The 21,482-nt window shown below is 38.0% G+C and overlaps 2 protein-coding genes across 5 annotated transcripts; one reads left to right on the top strand and one right to left on the bottom strand.

Moving 5' to 3' along the window:
* Positions 1–725: 725 nt before the first annotated feature.
* On the bottom strand, positions 726–7,800 carry LOC100547828 (N(6)-adenine-specific DNA methyltransferase METTL4-like). The gene is made up of 5 exons (XM_010708722.3): positions 7,710–7,800; positions 5,426–5,916; positions 4,603–4,665; positions 2,458–2,824; positions 726–815 (listed from the first exon to the last, which is right to left on the bottom strand). Exons 2-5 carry the CDS (start codon positions 5,834–5,836, stop codon positions 742–744), a joined length of 915 nt encoding a protein of 304 aa, XP_010707024.1. The 5' UTR covers positions 5,837–5,916; positions 7,710–7,800; the 3' UTR covers positions 726–741.
* Positions 7,801–7,841: 41 nt separating this feature from the next.
* On the top strand, positions 7,842–21,482 carry NDC80 (NDC80 kinetochore complex component). 4 transcript variants are annotated; one of them, XM_010708720.3, is made up of 14 exons: positions 7,842–7,926; positions 8,139–8,326; positions 9,124–9,210; positions 10,171–10,294; positions 10,431–10,603; positions 12,391–12,493; positions 13,076–13,165; positions 14,229–14,322; positions 15,606–15,712; positions 16,307–16,451; positions 17,078–17,283; positions 18,271–18,423; positions 18,678–18,767; positions 19,883–21,482. In XM_010708720.3, exons 2-14 carry the CDS (start codon positions 8,226–8,228, stop codon positions 20,069–20,071), a joined length of 1,662 nt encoding a protein of 553 aa, XP_010707022.1. In that variant the 5' UTR covers positions 7,842–7,926; positions 8,139–8,225; the 3' UTR covers positions 20,072–21,482. The 4 variants fall into 4 exon arrangements, with proteins under 4 accessions (XP_010707022.1, XP_010707023.1, XP_010707018.1 ...); XM_010708721.3 differs by having other exon boundaries at positions 7,891–7,975; XM_010708716.3 differs by having other exon boundaries at positions 7,899–8,003.

The following is a 21,482-nucleotide window of genomic DNA, read 5'->3' as shown; positions in this document are numbered from 1 at the left end:
AAAACTTCTTAATTGGACCTCAGCCCTAGAAATATTTTATCTAACTTTATGTAGTATTAATAATAACTATTAAGTTCAAATGAGTATCTGCATGATCTGGGCCATACAAAACAGTTAACTTCAAGCCTTCCCTAGAAGTACAGAAAAATAACATTCTTTCTCTAATGACCTTTCTCATAGAATGACCTGGGTTGAGAAGAACCACTATGACCATCTAGTGTCAACCCCCCTGCTATGTGCAGGGTCAACAATCAGACCAGGCTGCCCAGAGCCATATCCAGCCTGGCCTTGAAACCTCCTGAGGCAACCTGTTCCAGTGCATCACCACTCTCCGTGTGAAAAAATTCCTCCCAGCATCTAACTTAAATCTCCTTTGTCTCAGTTTAAAACCATCTCCCTTTGTTCTATCACTATCCATCCCTGTAAACAGTCATTCTCCCTCCTGTTTATACACTCCTTTCAAATATTGGAAGGCCACAATGAGGTCTCCCCAGAGCCTTCTCTTCTCTAAATTTAATTTAAGATATAGCCTTGCAAATATTTTGTATTAAAAGTTTCCAAGTCATTTTACTGAAATTCCTGAGACAATTTTAGGGTTGAACTTTCAGACTTTGGCATGCATCAAAGTATTTGCTAGCTTAAGCTACAACTGTGGTTACTTCAGTCTTGGATTGCAACAGTAAATTAAAATGTAAATTACCCATTGTAAACAGAGATGACAAAATAATTTTACAATAAAGCTCACCTGTTACTCCTTTTAACAGATTTGTTCTCCCATGGTGGATCGATCACAATTACATCATATTTCTTCTTGTCTGGGAAAAGAAATTACACAAAACTAAATTAGTAAAGAAACCAGTAAATTCATTTAAAAAAAAAAAATACTAGTTAAAATTGATAAAGGCTTAGCTACCTAAATGCAGACAATATTTGAAAAGCTAACTAGGCAGCAAAACTGCAAGTGTTCTTTTTTTTTTTTCCCCAAATAATGAAACAAAAGTTTAAGTACTTGAGATAATCATATACTTCTCAGATCCCTAGCCTGATTACCTAAGAAAAGGATTGCTTGTGTGACTTGTGCTGGATTCAATACCTCCAAGAAATGTCAAATCTCTTGTGGAATTTAAAACAAAAACCTCATACAGCGCCAGTCTCCAAGACATTAAAATTTCTCCAAGCTTCCTGAAAGAAGCTGTGTAATAAGGCACCCAGCTGAGAGAAAGGCTGCACCCTTGAACCCTTGCAGTTTTCCGTCCTGTTTGATCTTTCAGCAGGCCAATTTGTACATGCAGAGCTATGAGCCAGTCCTGGAAAACTGTGTTTTACACTACTAAAGGTTAGCAGACAGAGCTAAGCTCTAGTAGCTCTTACACTGGGTAAGAAATGGAAATTAGTGGGCAATAGGAAGGGAAATGAAGCAGTTTTCATAATGGAAGTTGGGTTTATGTTAATGGGAGAAGATATAGAACACAACTATGAAAAAAGACGGACTCTCTAATGTTATTTTTCCCAGAGAACATACTCCTTCCTTTATTGAGCCTGATACTAATTGTTTAAACAGCCAGCAAGAACAACAATTTAACATTTAATGTCCTTTAGATCTTATTCCTTTATTAACACTGGAGGTGTTGTCCTCACAATGGACTGACCCTAGCCAGCAAGAAATACTTCTCATTTAGCAGCTGGATCACCTCTCCTGTGAAGAAAGACTGAGGGAGCTGGGGTTTTTTAGCATGGAGAAGGCTTTGCAGCCTACCAGTACCTTTAGGTGGCCTAAAAGAAAGCTGAAGATGGACTCTATTAGAGAGTGTAGTGATAAGACACAGAGGAATGGCTTTAAACTAAATAGGGGAGATTTAGATTACGTATTAGGAAGAAATTCTTTACTCAGAGGGTGGTGAGGCACTGGAACAGACTGACAGAGAAGCTGTGGGTGCCCCATCCCTGGAAGCCAGGTTAGATGGGGCCTTGGGCAGCTGAGCTGCTGGGTAGCAATCCTGACCATAGTAGGGGGTTGGAAATGGACGGTCTCTAGTGTCTCCTCCAACCCAAACCATTATATATTATAGTTTATTTCCAATTCAATGCATTTACTTGACTTCTAGATCCACCATGGCTCAGAATATGCTTAACAACTGCTGCATTCTGTGTTTCATGTAAGAATACAATGGCTGAGATTTTTATTGGAGTCTCTTGGAGCCTCTCCATGACATGCACTCCTAACTTCACTGAGGATTCCTTTGAAAACCTTCACCTACCTGCACAAAGTTACTAATGCCACTTAGAAAGCTTGCAGTAGCATCATCAGCATGATGCTCTATGTTAGAAAACAGTTCACCGAGTCCTTAGTTATCTTGACATTAACCTGCCTTCTAAGGCAGGAAAGAAGGGATAGATTCTTAAGATAGGGGATAGTCTATCCCTATTCTAAAGAAGGGATAGACTAAAGATACTTACAGTTCAGCAGAGGTTGTAAACATGAAATATCAGATAAAAGGAAACTGCTCTTCGGTGGCACCAAGTACTTCTGTCCCATTAATACAACTATCTTTGCACAGTTTGAGTTGTTCTCTGTAACACATGAAAGCAGGTCATGCTCTAGTGTGGTGGTTTCATCATCTAGCACATTCACAGCTTGATGATCACCATCATTTACAGCTGGAAATTGCTTTGCCATTTCACATAATTCAGCCAACCCACAGTCAATGCGTCCAAGAACAACGTTCTTCCCACAACTGGGTGCTGCAGCAGCATGATGAAGAAAACCACTTTTGAGTCCCTCTTGGACTAAACACAAAGTGCCTTCCCAAATGAATTTTCTGATCTGTATCATCATAAAGAGGAGAAGAAAAACAAAACAAAACAAAAAGAGTGAGAAATAATCTTTTGAGTATATGCATAGTATCATCAGGAAATGAAACAGAAATCAAAACATCTTCAGTCTGCAGTGGGAAAAGAATCCTTGCCAAACACCAAAACCATCACTTGAGGAGCTATTTGTGCATAATAATGAGGGCATGCTAACGTATGGTGGGGTTTTTTAATTTGTTTTCTTTTGGCAAAGTGGCAACAGCCAGAAGTCTAGAGAAAAGCAGATTGCTGAATAAAAGTTTTCACAGACAATTGTGGCAGAATATTATTGATCTAAACAAAAAATTTCAAGGCAATGTCAACACTTAACTTGAAGTTTAACTTAAAGTCTACAAGCATAATTTTGATTGAGTATATACCTGGATCTGAAACCAGTATGTTTTAATTTGCTTTCAAAGTCAATATCACATATGCATGTAAACCAAATTACATTATTAAAAACTGGTTCTGCAATTTTTTAAAATAACACATTTCTCAAATAACAATGCCAAGATTCTTGGATCTGTATGGACACTCATTTCTTCAGCAATATTCTCTATACAGAACACAGAGACCTACTTAATTAACTCTCAAATCATCGAGCCTTTACGAGGTTTATCTATCAGTGAAGAATTTTTACTCATTTAGAACAGCTTTATAGCCAGATTCTGTAGTTTCTAACACAGGTTTCAAATACTTATTATTGTTTCTAAAGCTCCTGAAAAAGGAATGCTCAACAAGATGTCTGGTTGTTGGTTGTTTGTTTTTTTTTTAAACACTCTCTTACAAAATACCAAAAAATCCTGAATGTATTCTTTTAAAAATCATTTCTATAGTAGCACAACCCTTGAGATATCTGAAGAAATTGTGTATTAACTTAAATATTTTCACTCATAAACCCGTGTTTGATGTTGAACTTCAAAGTTCTCTCATTTAAGGCATTTCTTCACATCCATAGTTTATTCAGAACAATACCTATGGGACCCCTACACTGTAACATAACAAACTGCACATTTACTACAAAATCATTATTGCGTAAAGGAAGAAAAATATTTCTTTAAGTATAGTCTTAAGAGGAATAGAATTAAACAAAAAGCCCAATGATTGGTCCATTAGGCAGATAAAAGCAAGCAACGTAGGTCCTTGTTAGATTCACATTTCTATGTAGGAAAGCATAAGCATACATAAAATATTATTCACAGATTATCTTTTTAAGATTTACTAGTACACTTCAGTGGTAGCAGTTTCACCAGTACATCACTAAGATGAGCTCCAACAAGAACTCAAATTCCAATCCATTCTTAATGCTTTGGTATGATTATCATAATGTAAAGCATTCTAACAGGAATAACTCTTTTCTCAGCAGAAATGAGGCATCTTGGAGCACTTTTGATCAGAGAAGCCTATAATAACTTCAGCTGAGTATCCTGATACATTAAAAATGAACTGATCTACAGAACAATTTATGTTGTTTATTTCAAAATAAACATTTCCTGCTCAACTAACATTCAACTCATCCCTACATGATGTTCTGTGAACAAGGCTTCCAGCTACTTGAAAGCCAGCTGGACATGTAGTTTGTTTTCACATATATCTACATAGAAGTTATTCTCAGTATGCACTGGAGAGATGACTTTCCCATTAGTGGAACAAGGTACAAGAAGAGAACTTACTTACAGCTGTGTTTTGTACTCCACACATAGCTCAAAATTAAGTATCACATACTTGCAAAATTCTTCTATTCAAACTTACCTTAGTATGGTATTCCAAAGCATCCAGTTCACCTTGGTTGAATACACATTTTCTTTTACGCTTCTGTAGAAGGAGCAAACAGGGTAAGAAAAAAAAAAAAAGGAAACATTATTCCATAATAAAAACAAAAAAATAAATACTCAAACATACCTAAATTACAAATCAACTCTTCTAAAACCGGAAGAAACTTCCTATCTATTCCTTTCTATTACAAGTATGAAGCCAGTAAGCAAAAATACGATCACAAAATACTTAGGCTGCTGGAGGTGGCGTGGCAAAGCTACGTTATATTATTATTCATAGCACAGAGATCTAACATTACCTAGCACATGACACCGTTCACATTCGGGCCTCCTTTAGGTCTATACTAGAAAGTGTTTGTTCAGTTGCCAAGTGCAGTAGCAGGAGAAAAACAAGTAGGTCTTCAAAGGTTAGATTTGTTAGTTTAGACCTGTAACATTTTCCAGTTGTTTGTTGTTTCAGGACTGTAATAAACAGTACTGTACAGTCTATATATAGAAAGTAAATTCAAACTGTTCTTCTTTCCATGTTAATCTGGACAACCATGACAGCTATCACAGTTTAACTCAAGCCCAATGCCACAGCAAACACCAAAAGATTTCACAAGAAACCAATTGCTTTTGAGTCACAGGATGGAAGCTACTGACAGAAGAGACTCCAGAATAACATTATGAGTGCTTACATTTTGAAATCTATTGTGAAAAATCTGCTCTCCTATGTGACTTCAGAAAGCAGAAATAGTGTTAATGGCAGATTATTTACCTGAGGATGACCATAGGCTACTACACTGTGGAGAACATACCTTCTTAGCACCAGCAACGGAATCCTTGACACCACATTTAGTTCCTTCTTGGTGTTCTGCTCTGCTGCTGGCCTTCATTTCTGTGATACTCAACTCAGGGCTTCCCTGCAACAGCTGTTCCTCAGGAGCTGCAGCTATATGGGCCTTAGAAATGTGAAAGAATTCTTCCCGAAATACATATCTTGTTCTTGCTGTTTTACCTTCTGTTTCTACAGCATCACCGGGACCATCACTTGAAGAGGTGGTAGCAAATGAAGAAGTAGGATGGTCATTAGTAGAACTGACAGAAAGACTGGTGGTGACATCACCAGTGTATGCAAGGGAGTCACAGATCTCATAGCCACACTGGTTGATGAAAGACAGATGGTCCAGAAGCCACCCTGCTGTCAGTTGATGTACCACAGACATCATAGGTCCCCTCTTTAGGGAGAAAAATCAACTTCCTGAAACTGTAGCAGATAATAACACAGGCTTCCTGAAGCAAATTCCTCCTGTTGGAGTAATATACTTATTTAAGAATTACTTCTCACTACTGTTTCATAAAGTAACACCGTTTTGTGATAGATATTTCCCTGTGTCCACGGACACACCACAGAAAATTCTTGACTTACACTGGTTTCACTATTAGGACCTCTGTTTGAAACCTAACTCAGTTTTTTATGGTATGGGTTTGTTGTTTTTTGTTTGTTTGTTTGTTTGTTCATTTAATTTTTTAAAATAGCTTTCTATATAACATCATGTTGCATGGTATTATTTATTCTAAAAGCCCTCTTTTTAAAAGTTAGCAATTATATACTGTAACACTCCATAACACAGGATTCAGTAGCAAAAACATAAGTAGGTTTTATGCACTCCTGAAGAAAGCCATCACATTATCATGTATTTCTCGATCACATCCTAGTTTGTCACAGAAAATGAGTTGAGCAATCTGGCCTTCTATGAAGTAAACTGAGATGTGGCAATCCCAGATATGCATTGGGGCAATCCCACATATGTGTACAGACTGGGAGAAGAATTCATTGAGAGCAGCCCTGCAGAGGAGGACTTGGGAGCTCACGTGGATAAAAAGATGGATATCATCTTGCAGCCCAGAAGGCCAACTGCGTCCTGGGCTGCATCAAAAGAGGGGTGGCAAGCAGGGAGCTGGAGGGGGACAATCCTCTACTCTGCCCCTACTCTGCCTGGAGTACTGTGTCAAAGCCCAGGCCCCCAGCACAAGGATGTTGAGCTGTTGGAGCAGGTCCAGAGGAGGACCACAAAGATCATCAAGGGGTTGGAGCACCTCTCTTATGAAGAAAGGCTGAGGAAATTGGGCTTATTCAGCTTGGAGAAGTCTCCAGGGAGACCTCATTGCAGCCTTACAGTACTTGAGGGCAGGTCATAAACAGGAGAGCAACGGACTTTTTACGTGGTCTGCTAGCAACAGGGCAAGGGGGAATGTTTTAAGCTAAAGGAGAGGAGATTTAGGTTAGATGTTAAGAGGAAATTCTTCACTCAGAGGGCGGTGAGGCACCAGACTAGAGCAGTCTGCCCAGAGAAGCTGTGGTGCCCCATTTCTGGAAGTGCTCAAGACCAGGTTGAATGGGGTGCTGGGCAGCTGAGCTGGAGGGTGGCAGCCCTGCCCATGATAGGAGGTTGGGACTGGGTGGGCTTTAAGATTTCTTCCAACCCAAACCTTTCTATTTCAGAGCCTTATGGTCTTCCAGTCACATAAGATGATAGAATACCCTGAGTTGGAAGGGACCCACAAGGATCATCGAGTCCTATCCTATGCCCAACTCCACACTGCACCACACAAGAATTCAAAACTTGTGTCTGAGAGCATTATCCAAACGCTCCTTGAATTTCAGAAACTTGGGACCGTGCCCACCGCCCTGTGGTGCAGCACCTGTCCCGAACCCCCAGCTGCCCTCCCCTGGCACAGCTCCATGCCGTTCCCTCGGGCCCTGTCGCTGTCACACAGAGCAGAGCCCAGCGCAGCCCCTCCGCTCCCTGTGAGGAGCTGCATCGCCATCAGGCGTCCCCTCAGCTCCTCTATTGAACGAACCCGGGACCTCAACCGTTCGTCACACTTATTGCCCTCTGGGCGCTCGCTATCAGGAGAGAAACCCGTTACAGGCAGGGAACAGCCTAGCACGATGAAGCACTCCTTTTGGGCCGCTCTCTCCCCACGCTCACTCTCAGGAACCCTCTGCAAAGCCCCAAGACCGCGCGTCTCTCACTCCTAACGGGGCAGATCCCTCAGCGCTCCGTAGCCCAGAGGCTCTCTCGCTCTTTCACTCACCGACGCCGCTCAGCCGGCAGCGAGCGCCGCCATCTTGTTGTACGGCAGCAGGCCAGACAGAGCGCGAGAGGCTGAGCCGGCGGAAGCGGCGACGCCCCCAACTCCCACATCCCTCAGCTGCCGTCTCTCTGCTGTGACGTCGCGCTCTGCGGCGCAGTGCGTGACGTAACGGGCGGGCGGATTTGAAATCAGGAGGAAGGATTCAGCGCCGCTAACGGTAACGGGTGGCTGAGGGGCGGCGCGGCGGTTCTCCTTCGACGGTGTTGGTGAGGCAGCCATAGGCGCAGCTGATAAGTAGGTTCCAGGTAGCGGCCGAGAAGGGGATTGATAGGCGACGTGCTGGGTGCTTCGCCTCTTCGCTGATTGCTCTGTCTCTTCTGTCACATGATCGTCGGCCTGATGTAAAACTTGTGTCTTTTCACCCCTTAGAAAGTCATCGCGTACTTCAAAAACACAAATACTCTCAGAGCCTGGATTTCCTAATATCGGCAGACTCCGATTTACAGCTCGGTCGCAATGAGGCGAAGCTCAACCACTTCTGGGAGTAGCGGTCGGCAGTCTACGATGGTGCTGAGAGTGCAGGACAGCAACAAGATGGGTCTTCAAACGCCTCAAATGTAAGTGGCGATGGTCACATCGCTAACAACGTGTGCGTAAACCTCAGCCTCAGTGGTTTTACTGCAGTGAGTAGCATCTGAAAAAGATGGGAGCAGTAAGAAGAAAACCCTCTGCAGCCAAAGACTTCTGTACAAGTGCTCACGTTCTGCACAAAAAATAAAAATAATTAAAAAAAAAAACTCTAGCTTAACTTACTGGTTGAGTAAATATGAATTTAAAACTATATTTATCAAAAATACTTTTTGTTGTTAGTTTGGGGTTTTTTGTTTGTTTGTTTTTGCTTTTTTTTTTTTCTAAAGACCTTTAAATGATCAATCTCTGTCATCTATGTGTTTATGCAGTATGGTCGGCATATAATTTGAAATCCAGGCTGGTTGTGGCTCTGGGCAGCCTGGTCTGATGGTTGGCAACCCTGCACATAGCAGAGGGTTGAAACTAGATGATCATTGTAGCCCTTCTCAACCCAGTCCTTTTCAACCCTATGATATGATTCTATGAAATCTAAAACTTCACTTATGTGTCTGTGACACATCTCAAATTATAATGGTTTTTTTCTTGCATATTTGCAAGGTGGTTGGGTGGTGGCTGGGTACTTGGTCTATAAAATGTATGCTTATAAAACTGACAGAAATAGCTTTACTACTGGATAAATAATGCATTAAAATCAGCTGATGCTTCTAAGATACTGCTGTCCTGAATGTGGTTAGACTTTAATTAATGTGTTTATACCTTTCTTATGTGAGCAAAAGATGAAACGGTAGAAATAGTCATTTGAATCCTTCTCCCTATCTCTCAGGAAGGACAGAGGAACGTTTGGAAAGCTGAGCATGAGCAAAACTACGTCTGCAACTTCAGAAAGAAAAGTCAGCTTTTTTGGGAAGAGGTATTGATAGCTTGAGATCAATGCGCTGTAAATTAAAACAATCTCATAGCATTTTACGGTTTTACTTCCTTGCTACATTTTCATTATGGGGAAAAATGGATCTGAGGGCCTTAGGCATTCAGGTCTGCCTTCCTACACTCTGCTCACTAAATAACAATGCTGTGGAGCAGGATCTGCTTAAATAGCTGTTCTTCCTCTTGGGAAGAGGAGAAGAACAAGAGGAGAAACACGCACTGCAGTGCTTAAGAGCTGCCCAAGACATTGGCCTGTTTAAGGAAGAACAGTCCCCCTCAATACAGACCTGCGAGATGTTTTCATTAGCAGATATTGATAAAGCTTTCTAACAATACTAGTCTGACTTCCTACCTCTATTTTGTCTTTTCAATTCAGAGAAAAAAAATGAGAAAAAACAAAAAATGCTAGCTTACGATTAAATCAGGTAGTAATCTTGCAAAATTGGAATCATATCAGCATTATTCTCTGCCTTAGTTTCTTTTTCCCTGTACGATGAAAACCTTACAAAATCATATCATCTTAGTTGACAGTTTTCTGTGTTTTGATGTCTGCAGGTAGCTTCTTTCATTTCATTTGCAGAGTTCTGCTTTTCTTCTAAATGTTCCTTGAGTATTTCAATCTTCAGTTTCAACAACTTACATTGTTGGTTTCTTCAACCTTTGCTTATCTTCCTTTTTTTTTCTGCTCTGTGAAACTTTATTTCAATAAACTGAAGAAAATATTCACCTAAGATGTAGTAATCCCTCTGTTTTATGTGGTCATCACAACTTCTACGGCTAGATGTTGTTATTTAATCTTTGTACTTAGAGAATAGCCTTCAGTTTACCCCTTTGCATGACATATGCAAAAAAAACCATGAAACCAGCAAATATAAGGATTTGTATGTAACCAAGAACTCTGTATATGTGTATTGTCACAAAAAATGTATTTATTTCTTGTTCTTAGAACTAGTGGGGCTGGAGGTTCACGCAACAGTCAGTATGGTATGTTTGGTACAGAAAAGATCAAGGATCCCAGGCCACTTCATGACAAGGCGTTCATCCAACAGTGTATCAAACAGCTTTGTGAGGTAACTCATTCACTTATTTTACAAAATTGTTTATTAGGCAATAAAAGTACTACTCAAAATATTTGTTTTTTGATAGTTTCAACTATAGATTTTGTTGACAAGCATGCCATTTAATATGTATATTTCTCTTTCCCAGTTTCTTGTTGAGAATGGTTACGCCCATAATGTCACCGTAAAATCACTACAGTCTCCATCTGTAAAAGACTTTGTAAAAATCTTCACTTTTATCTATGGATTTCTCTGCCCTTCCTATGAATTGCCTGACTCAAAATTTGAAGAGGAAATTCCCCGAGTTTTCAAAGAGCTTGGGTAAGATCCTTATTAATGAATTGTGCTGAACAGCTGCAGTAAAGCCAGAAATCACAAATCTAAGGATTCTGTATAAAAACGAGGGAGAATGAGCAGACTTCTTTATTCAGATTTGACTGAAACTTTGATGTTCTGATTGCTTTGCTTTTTTTTGAGTTTACTCACTTGTTTCCAGACTTGACTATGCATTTTTTTCTTTGAATTTGCAGAACTATAAACTCTTGGAAGCTTGCTTTGTAACTTAAAATCTAAGTAATTATTTCTATTAGACTTTGAAAGGCCACTTTTACTAAATGAAAATTGCAATTTTTTATATTAACTTATTGCTTCTGACAGCCTCTTCTGGCTCATTCTATTTAATTCCAAGCACTAAAAAGAATTCCAGATTGTTGCCTTCTGTTCATTGAAAGTCATTATTTTTCTGTAACTTCTCTCACTTCCCATTTAAAGCAGGAAGCAGAAACAATAATGACTGCTGAAGGTAAAAAAAAATACCCACTAAGTTGTGAGTGTTTTGTATCTAATTTTATTTAGTGCTGTAAGCATTTGGACTAATCAGTGCTCCAGCACTTTCCAAGAAAGGAAAAAAAACACAACTTGTTAGTTGTGCATTTTCAGTCTTGTAGAAAAGTGATTCGGTAGATTTGAGCCCATGACGGGGTCAGAGCGTGAGGGTTCCTTACATATGTACATGTTCACTTCTCAGTATTTCACTAAAATTCTGTTTAAATCTACAATATAGAAACTGCTGACCTCACTGAAATATTGAAAAGGAACTTGTTCTCCAGAAGCTTTACTCTGTCCCACCAAGACTGCAATCCTTGATCAAAAAGCATTTACTTTCAGATGTGACTTTAAGAAGTCTTTTGAAGTAAAACATCCATATTCTAATTCTCATTTTTTAAAAATCCTCAAGTTGAGTAGTTTATGAGCAGTGATGTCGTTATGTGGATTCTATGTTATTAAAATAACCTGGTACATCTGCCAGTCTAAAGATGCAATAAAAAATGCAGTTCTGTTCTTTGGTTTGTAGCAGACTGTCAGTATGTCTTTAGTTAGAAGTATAGATACGTGATCCATATTTAGAATATTAATACATCTATGTAGTTTTTTTCTAAAGATTGCCTATTCTATAACTACATGACTCTAAGCTGATTGTCAGCCACTTTTCTGTGTTCAATGTGCATTTGACCCAAGAAGGAAACTTGCTCTATATGAACAGGACTTCTGCCTCTCAGTTTCTGTTGTCATGATAGAAATCTATCATGGTTGACCATCTAGTGGAGTAAGCATCCACTAGACTATTACTGCCTCCTTTGTGTTTGCTGACTTCTTTGAGGTCTTTGTATCATCGTGAACCTCATGCTCACAGACTACCCACGCTTTTTCCCTAATACTGCATTGCCCATCTTTCCTCATGTAGATCTTTCAGAAGAAAGACAATCTGACCTGAAGTGACTTGCTACCAAGACCCAGAGCAAGGTAGAAAGTTGAGTAGGAAAGGACTAAGGAGTACATAAAGTAATAATTCACGCTTTTTTTTTAAGAGGGCTTAATTGTTCCTAATCTTTACATATGCAAAAAAAAAAAAAAAAGCCAGTTTCCTGAATTACATAATAGGAAACCCATGATAATAGTTCTCATGCCGCAGGACTCTATTCTCTCCTTTTCTCCTCTCAACATACAGTGTAAAGCACAATTGAATTTGTTCTTCCTTCTGTGGCTTGATCTTAATGTAAAAACTTGCTCATTTTGCACAGCATTTAAAAATATGTTTTCTCTTGTAGGTACCCTTTTCCTCTGTCAAAAAGCTCCATGTACACAGTTGGAGCACCACACACCTGGCCTCAGATTGTGGCAGCTTTGATTTGGTTAACTGACTGTTTCAAGGTAGCATCTGAGTTCTTTAAACCAAATATTTCCACATTTCAAACTGGAATTTTAGTTACAGATGTCTTAATGGTGTTTTTAAAGTTTCCTTTATTTTATATGTGAAGGAAAAGGCGGGTATTCTTACTTGCCTCTTGGGAGCTAGCTACTACTTTTAGTGAATTTAAATTGAGTTTTTAATGTTATATTATGATTTAAAAATTATTTTTACTGGATAAATTTCTGTAAGAGAAAAAAAACTGGTGCAGTTGACACACTAGAAGAATGGGATTCTTCAGGGGGACCTGGACAGGCTTGAGAGGTGGGCCCATGCCAATCTCGTGAAGTTTCAACAAGGCCAAGTGCAAGGTCTTGCACCTAGGTTGGGGCAATCCCAAGCATACATGCAGGTTGAGTGGAAAATGGCTTGAGAGCAGCCCTGAGGAGAAGAATTTGGAGTTATTGGTTGATGAAAGATTCAAAACAAGCTGGTAACGTGTGCTTTCAGCCCAGAAGGCCAACCATATCCTCTGAGAATCTTGACCAGCAGGATTAATGGAGGTCTTCACGCTTGTTCTATGTATGTATACTTGTGCCTTTCAGTTGTATGCTGCCATGAGGGAAAATCCATCTTCATTTGACGATGGGCAGAACTGGGGAGGAGAAACTGATGATGGAATTGTACATAACAAGGTACTATGAAAAAGTGAATATTATCAGAACTGTTCAACTGAATTTTGCCATATGCTGTAAGAAAACAGTCTAAATATGATAGAATAAATTGAACTGGACTATATTTGTATATTCTGTTCAGTTTAATATTTACAGAGTTCTCTAGGAAATATGGCATTATATAAAGAGCTTTATCAACTAGTTTCCTGAGCAGACATCCTGACCAGTTGAGGCTGGGTATTAAACTCAAATGCTGCCTTCTCCTAGTTGCTATTGTTATGTTCTCCTTTGCGAAGAAAGGACTCTTTATGCTGTTTGTTCATAGTCTTAGTAGGATCTCAGGTATATTTTAGTACTTGAGTCTTCTACAGTTAACAGCAGTACAGTGTAAAGATTGTAAAATAAATTATAAATGTGACTCCCATTCATATTTATTCAGTTTAAAATTGGTGTTAATATTTAAATTTTTAAGATGCATCTCAAGCACCTTGCTTGTTTTCTGTTTTATTATCTATTACTTGTATCATTTGTGTTTTATTCTGTCTCAATTCACAGCTGATATTTTGGAAGGGGCTATATTCTGCCAGTGTACTTAAGTTTAAAAAAAAAAAAAATTTTGAAAGAATATCTCCAGCAAATTATTTTTGAGTAACCTTCATCTAATTGTAGAAGTAATTCTCTAAAATATTCATATCTGGAGTATAAAGTTCATGTTTACTTAAAAGGCATGTTAAACAGAGCTACCATTTATATTATGTAGCTTCAGAGTATCAGGTGTTTCAAGACAATTATTAAATATTCTATCTACTATCTTTTATCAGTATCCCAGGAAAATGTATGGAGTGTCTGTAGAATTTTGTTAATTATGTAAATTCTAGATATCTTCTTCTGCCCTGATATCATCTTCTGACTTTATGTTTAATGAAATAATAAAAAAAAAAAAAAGTTAACTCCTACAAAAAGAAGTACAGCCAAACCAGATATATTTATTGTATCAGTTGTTTAATTCCATTAGTTGAGTATATTTAGATGAGCTATTTACAACTCTTTGAGCCTTCATGGAATCTATTGAAATTGTTCTCAGCTTTTCATGGACTACATTGTAAAGTGCTATGAGCACTTCATGAAAGGGGGAGATACTTACGAAGAATTGGATGCAGAAGTGCAGTCAAAATTAAGTAAGTTCTTGTGTTTTAATGAAGTATTTGATTTTGTTATTAGGCTATTTTCCCGTAGCATTAGGTTTGCTCAACTTTCAAGCAAAAGTGATCTAAGATAAGGAAATGTGGAATTCCCAAGTACCTCAATTGTACTGACTTGATTCTCTTTTCATGTGCTGTTAACAATACAGGCAGATGGGTCATGCTCTGCTGTCAGATCTACACGTGTAACTGTACTGTTTTCAATGCTTTTGTAATAGAAAAGCAGCTCCTCAGGTGCAAATTCCATCTGCACAAATACTCTTGTTTCTGTCTGACAAAGTATTTTTAAAAAGTAAATAAATAAATCGCAACTGTCTGCTCATCTGAAGATCAAGAAAGTTCAGCTGCTGTTCAGGTTGGGTATTGCTTGTCTCAGAAAGAACAGTGAGGCAGTGGCACAGGCTGCCCAGGCAGAGGTGGTGGAATCACCATCTCTGGAGGTACGCAAGAAACATAGAGATGTGACACTGAGGGTCAGTGGGCATGGTGGTGATGGGTTGACAGTTGGACTAGATTAACTTTAGTGGGTTTTTTTCCCACCCTATATAATTCTGAGAAACTTTTTGAAAGCAGTAAAAGTTCCAAACTCTGTTTTGAGGATTTCCATATATGCTTCAGCATGCACCTGTGTTTAGTTTCAATGAGCTGGAAAATTTTTAATGTTTCATCACTTAAGGAAACATAAGCAGTATATGAGAACAAGTAGGGAAAAATAATTCTCACTTTCAAAGCTCTCCTATGAAAACAGACTAAGGACACACTCGTTGCCAGCAGGATCCATCAACTGGAAAAGAGACATATATTATGAGACGGTTACCAGATATTTGTAGGAAAAAAAACTGTTTATACCTTTGTTTGGAAAAGACTGAGGGAAGTAAGCGAAACTTCAACATGCAAGAAAGCTTGTGATGAGGAAAGGAGTATTCAAATAAGACAACTTAGGAAGCTTAAACAGAGGAAACTTATCTAACAACAACTATCCTGTGGTGTGTGTCTTACAAGACTGGAATCTAACATTACAGGAATTATTTTTCTTATGTGACAGCAAAACTGTTTGTTTTGTCCTGTTTTTTTTCCCTATTTATTTTGTAATTATAGCTTTTAGGTAGGTTTGTTTTTGTTTTCAGATTAAAACAATACGTTTGGTAACAGGTATTCATTATGCTAATGGTAAGGCAACTACTCAGATTTTCTGAATAGGTGGTGACAAACAATGGAGATTGATTTATAACCCCATTCTTTCTTCTTTCCTACACTAGAGGATATATTTAATGTAGATGAATTCAAAATAGAAGGCTTAGCAGCAGAAAACAAAAGACTTCATGAAGAAATTGCAAGACTAGAAAAAGAAAGGGAAAGCGAGCCGGTTAGTAAACTCTGTCTGTCCTTGTGTGTACAAGGGGTTTGAACTTTCAGTTGTTGAATTTTCATCTCTTTAATGATTTACAGTATTCTAATTTCACTTGGTTATTGCAGACTCTATGCTGTTGTAGTGGAATGCTTTTACTATGGAGTCACTATTTGTTTAATATTGCACAGATATTTTTCAAATAAGATTTTGTACTGACTGAAATATTAATAATATACTTCAGACAGTTTATCTGAACTTCAGTGCTATCTTTCCCAAAGATGTCAGTATGAGAACTTTTCAGTGGATGAGAGCACAGGATTCAGTGGTAGCAAACAATAAACATGTATTTCTGGAGAAGCATTTTATTTCAGAAAGTGGCTTTCTGAAATAAGAATAACTTAATTAAGAATTAAGCTACGAACCATGTTTTCAGCCTCTTCTGCTATTCTAAAGACTAACTTGTGTCAGCTGTTACAGAGAATTATGAACTTTTTTTTTACTTGTGTATTTATACTATTGATACTGACTGTGATCTACCACCTTGTCTGGAAGGAGGATAATTATTTTAGATTAATGCTTCAGTGATTGTTCTTTGCATTCATTTACTAGGATCGTTTAGTATCACTACGAAAGCTGAGATCTTCTTTTCAAGCAGATGTTCAGAAATACCAGGCTTATTTGGCTAATCTGGAATCTCACACAACCATCCTTGATCAGAAAATGAAAGGTGTTAATGAAGAAGTTGAGGCAGCAGGTAAGGTGGCCCTGGTCATTGTATGGGAACTGCTGAATCACAGCCTGAATCTCTGATTGATCACCTGAGGCGAGCAATGAGTCAGCCATGGGAGCACAGGTGAAGGCAATTCACCTGTGCTGCCAGAAGGGGTGGAGCCTGGCTCCACCTCTCCTAAACCCATTCAAGAACTGACCACCAGTGGGGAAGGATCTCTTCTGGAGATCCACTCTGCTGGAGTTTCATAAGTGAGCCCAGGATATGGGTAAGTGTCCTATCTCTTCTGCTTTGGGTGTCCTATCTCTTCTGCTTTGGTGTAATAACTATATAGCCAACCTCTCTGATATACCTCATAACTATAACATCTGTACATTCATTGATTGTATAGTCATAAATATCTAGTGAAGGCAGAAATAAGTTTTAAAAAATAACTTTTAATTCTCAACTTCAGGAATGACTTTGTGTATGATGGTGCTACAAAAAAAGTCCAAGATTAATTGCTAATGGGGAAATTTTTTTGCAGATAACTGCTTATATTCTAGAGAAATGAAATTTACTCATTTAAAAAAAAAAATACTGGAAGGTGAGCATTAACAGTATAGTCTGATATTTTTACATTCATTTTTACAAATGTTTTGTGAACATAGAAATGGAAGTAGAAGTGATGAAGCAGGAGAATGCACGGCTTCAGCATATCTTTGATAACCAAAAGTACTCGGTTGCGGATATTGAGAGAATAAATCACGAGAGAAATGAGTTGCAGCAAACCATTAATAAGCTAACTAAGGAACTCGAAGCAGAAGAACATCAGCTGTGGAATGAAGAGCTAAAATATGCTAGAAATAAAGAGGCGGTATGTGAAAACCCTACCACAATGAGAGATGTCTATCAGTATTCATGATGTGTCTTTAAGCTTGGGACTTGAGCTATTACTAACTTCTTCTAAATGATTTAACAACAACATAAGTGTATCTTAATAGAACTAAAGTGACAAGAATGGCTAGAATATGCACCACTGTAAGCTCTGACTCCTACAGCATTGAGAGCTTCAATAACACTAGACTGAAATAGATATGTTGGTACTTTAGAGCAAAGAAGTAATGCAAGACTAGTGCTTTGAGTTAATATCTGCATGTGTTTAGGGACAGATTGGTACCTTACATGTAAATTATAAGAAAAGTTTAAGAGACACTTATGTAGAATGAAGAGATGTGGCCCTGTAGGTGGTGGGATTTAAAAACTGTTGCTCTGCTAGATATTTGAAATAAACAAAAACACATTTATTTCTCTCCTTTTCGTTTAGCAGAGTTGTGCTTTCTCCTGCACTTGGTATTAAATTCCTCATACCATACAAATATAAGCACATATCAAGCAATGTTTTTCTAGTTATATTTGCATATAGATGGTTCTCGTGTCAGAAAATAGAGCATTTAATAAGCTATGTCTAGAGCTACACTCAAGTTCGTTATTAGGACGTGTGACTGTGTGATACTTCCTGCCAAACCAATGAGAGAAGGCACATCAACATGACTAATTTTTGCTTTGTCAATTTGTACTATTTCTAAGCATGTTCATTCTCCTCCACTGTCAATTAATGCTCAAAATGCTGATGCAGGAAATAATACAGCAGGAGGGAAAACCACAGGAGGAAACCATTTAGTCTTACCCATATACTTTAAGAAATCTTGCAGAGTAAGCTCTGAAAGAATCAGAAAACATCCATTACTGTGGAACATACAGAGCAACTCAGAAACCTATTTGAAGTACTATATGAATACTTTTTGCAAAGCTTTTCAGTTGTATTTTTTCCATGATTGTTGCCTTTTTAATCTCTGAGCAGATTGAAACACAACTGGCAGAGTATCATAAACTGGCTCGAAAGCTGAAATTAATTCCAATAAGTGCTGAGAATTCTAAAGGGCATGACTTTGAGATTCATTTTAATCCCGAGGCAGGACCAAATTGCCTAGTCAAATACAGAACTCAAATTAAGGTAAGTAAAATCAACACTGAGTGTCTACTACCACTCATAATAAAATGTTAGTGTTTTTGGGGAATGTTGGGGAAACTCCTCATTAAACTTCATTGAGAACTTCTGTAATTGTCATAATTACATTTGTGGCACAGGAAGAAAATTTGGTATTGGTGTGTACAGCAGCCTAAGTTAAAAAGTGTAGAAGGAAAAAAAAAAACTTAGTTTAAGCTGACAAACTGCATTAGCTACATTTTCTTCTATGTGTATAACAGGCTCCTCTCATGGAGATTGTAAACCAAACTGAGGAAGAAATTAGGAAAGCTGTTCAACGGAAAATGAGTTTGGAGGACACTTTGGAACAGGTATGTTTTTTTTGGTTAAAGAAGGTTAGTTCTAAGATTCTGTAATGTTATCTACTGAATTCATCTGACTTTTTTACACAGGCTATTTGTGTGGGTTTTTTGGAGGGGTAGTTGTGAAAAGATTGCTTTAATTGTGTTAGAATGTAAAAGCTTTTGTGTGAATTAAGATCCCCTTCTGTTGGATGAAATAATATATATTCCCTGCACTGAAGATTACGCAGTTAGATATATTTGATGATAAACATTGGAAAGCCTTGTTTAATAAGTTGTCCATTACAATCAGTGGATTACCACTGATAAGAAGTAATTGGGGAAACTTTTAGCAATATTGGGTTCAGGATGGATGGGAAGAATGTCATGTCATATAGCATGCTGACATACATGTTTCCATGTAAATAGCTTAGAGCACACAAAAAAAAACAGAATGAAAAAATACTCCAAGCTGTTATCAGCAAATGTTTAATGGTCTAATTTTTTTGTGTTGAACTTAATACAGGGATTCTCAAAAACTCAGGTTTTTTCATGTTTTTTCTTATTTAGACAAAGTCAGTATGTTTTGGTTGAAACTAACCTGAAGTTTGAAGTACTAAAATATATTAGTACTTTCCTAAACAATAAATAACTTGCATTGAAAACTTAAAGCTGCAAATTCAAAACCCATTGTTCTAGAACTTTCATTTCCAGTGCAAGATCTTTTACACATAGTGCAAAAAAAGTTTTATTGGCATTGTATGCACCAGATATGGTGTAAGCCTCCCTCCCTCTTCCCCCATAGGCAGACCAATGCACTGCCAGTCTCTGAACAGCTGCTACTTTGGAAGCTTAAAGATGAATTGTTGTTCTCCTACCTCAGTTTTTCTTACAAAGCATTACAGCATATAGTATGGAATACTCTTTTGTCCAGTCATGGTCAGCTGTCATGGCTGCGTGCCTTCCCAAATTCATGCCAACCCCCTACAAACAAAATCCAATACAGCCTGCTATGACGAAAGCTTGGCCTCCTTGGCCAGACCTGGATTAACAAAGTGTTTCAGGGCTACCATGTGTTGTCTGTGATGGCATGGAATTACAGGAATTCCTTTTGAATTATATCTTAAGTCATATTTTCATTTCAGGTGAATGCAATGGTAGCGGAGAAGAAAAGCAGTGTGAAAACACTGAAAGAAGAAGCAGAAAAGCTGGATGATCTTTACCATCAGAAGCTTAAGGTAGAATTTTTCTATATTTTTAATAACAGTTTTTTGATAACGTTATCCCTAATGCTTGTATTTATATGTAAGAATTTGTTTTGCTTGTTTGCTTGAAACTTGCTGTCAGCTGTTGCAGAAAATGGAATCTTCTCTTAAGATAGCACTCATTTCTGAAAAGAATAAAAGTCAGTTTCCACTTTCTCTTAACATAATCTGGTATCATACTTTCTCTGAGCCTGTAAATCATAAACTACTACAACCAGTTATAAAAGTAGCCATGTCCATCTCCTGACTTCAGGATGACTCAGTGCATGTGTTTTAAACAGATTCTACAGTATCTGCCATGTTTATGCCTTGTATGTAATAAATACAGTTTGTAATAAACCTGTTACCACACTTAAAAATTGAGGAAAGCATTATTTAACTAATAGCACATGAAATACATTATTGATGTAAAGTTGTTTACGTTTTTCTTCCTCTAGGAAGTTCTTTCACTCAGCAGTTACACTGCTTAGGTGGATTGATTTAAATGAAAGCTTTCAAAAATACATGAAATTTACCTTTCGATCTAAGGAATTGCATACATCTTTTTCTGAAGACAAGTTCATAAAATACTCAATAGCAACTGGAGATTTAAAATAGAATACAGTCAGTAATTTCTCCTATAATTTTTCAAGTAATATTCATAAGACTTTATAAATGCACAATTATTTTTTAAGGTTTCAGAAATTCACCAGAATTAAGTGTTTAATGATGGTGGAATTTGGTTTCATTTTGCTAAATATACTGTTATCAATGATATTCGCGTTGGGTGGGTCACAGAATGGCTTAGATTGAAAGTGACCTTAAACTCCCATCCAGTTCTGACCCCCTGAAATGAGCAGGATTAGACCAAGCTGCCCAGGCCCTATCCAGCCTGGCCTTGAATGCTGCCAAGGGGTGGGGCATCTAAAACTTTTCTGGGCAGCTTTTTCCAGAACCTCATTATGCTCCAAGTAACGAACTTCCTCCAAACATTGAACATAAATCTCCCCTCTTGTATGTTAAAACAATTCCCCTGTCACTATCAGACCGTGTAAAAAAAGTCAGTTCCCCTCCTGGTTATAAGCTCCCTTAAAGTACCGGAAGGCCACAACGAAGTCTCCCTGGTGTCTTTGCTTTTGCAAGCTAAACGAGCCAAGCTCCCTCAACCTTTCTTCATAAGAGAGGTGCTCCCTCTACTTTGATCATCTTTGTGATCCTTCTCTAGTCCTGCTCCAATAGCTCAGATAGATGATAGCTCCAAAAGATGATTGCTTGCATTTTCTAAACACATTTCAAAATCAAAAGTGAAGACTTCTCTTTTTTAGTCAAAAATTATTTTGTTGTTTCTGATGTTTCATTTATAAACTATTTAGAAAGTCCATAAGTAATCTCTTTTTAGATTAATTTTGAGGGGAAGATAGCTTAACACACGGACCTAGAAATATTGTTAGAGAAATAAGGGAAGGTTAGGTTGGCTTTGAGTAGAGGAAAATGCAAAAAA

The sequence above is a fragment of the Meleagris gallopavo genome, chromosome 3 (assembly GCF_000146605.3).
Source record: "Meleagris gallopavo isolate NT-WF06-2002-E0010 breed Aviagen turkey brand Nicholas breeding stock chromosome 3, Turkey_5.1, whole genome shotgun sequence".
NCBI classification, from domain to species: domain Eukaryota; kingdom Metazoa; phylum Chordata; class Aves; order Galliformes; family Phasianidae; genus Meleagris; species Meleagris gallopavo.
This window is presented reverse-complemented; position numbering and strand designations above follow the sequence as displayed.

What these genes read in the sequence shown, in the direction of transcription:
- LOC100547828 (XM_010708722.3), bottom strand. Translation starts at nt 5,836, where the DNA reads ATGATGTCTGTGGTACATCAACTGACAGCAGGGTGGCTTCTGGACCAT. An exon ending in CCGTTGCTGGTGCTAAGAAG is followed by an intron (nt 4,666 to 5,425) that starts GTATGTTCTCCA and finishes CTCCTTCTACAG; the next exon opens with AAGCGTAAAAGAAAATGTGT. An exon ending in TTTACAACCTCTGCTGAACT is followed by an intron (nt 816 to 2,457) that starts GTAAGTATCTTT and finishes TTCTTTTCCCAG; the next exon opens with ACAAGAAGAAATATGATGTA.
- NDC80 (XM_010708720.3), top strand. Translation starts at nt 8,226, where the DNA reads ATGAGGCGAAGCTCAACCACTTCTGGGAGTAGCGGTCGGCAGTCTACG. An exon ending in GGTCTTCAAACGCCTCAAAT is followed by an intron (nt 8,327 to 9,123) that starts GTAAGTGGCGAT and finishes CCTATCTCTCAG; the next exon opens with GAAGGACAGAGGAACGTTTG. An exon ending in AAGAAAGGGAAAGCGAGCCG is followed by an intron (nt 15,713 to 16,306) that starts GTTAGTAAACTC and finishes TTCATTTACTAG; the next exon opens with GATCGTTTAGTATCACTACG.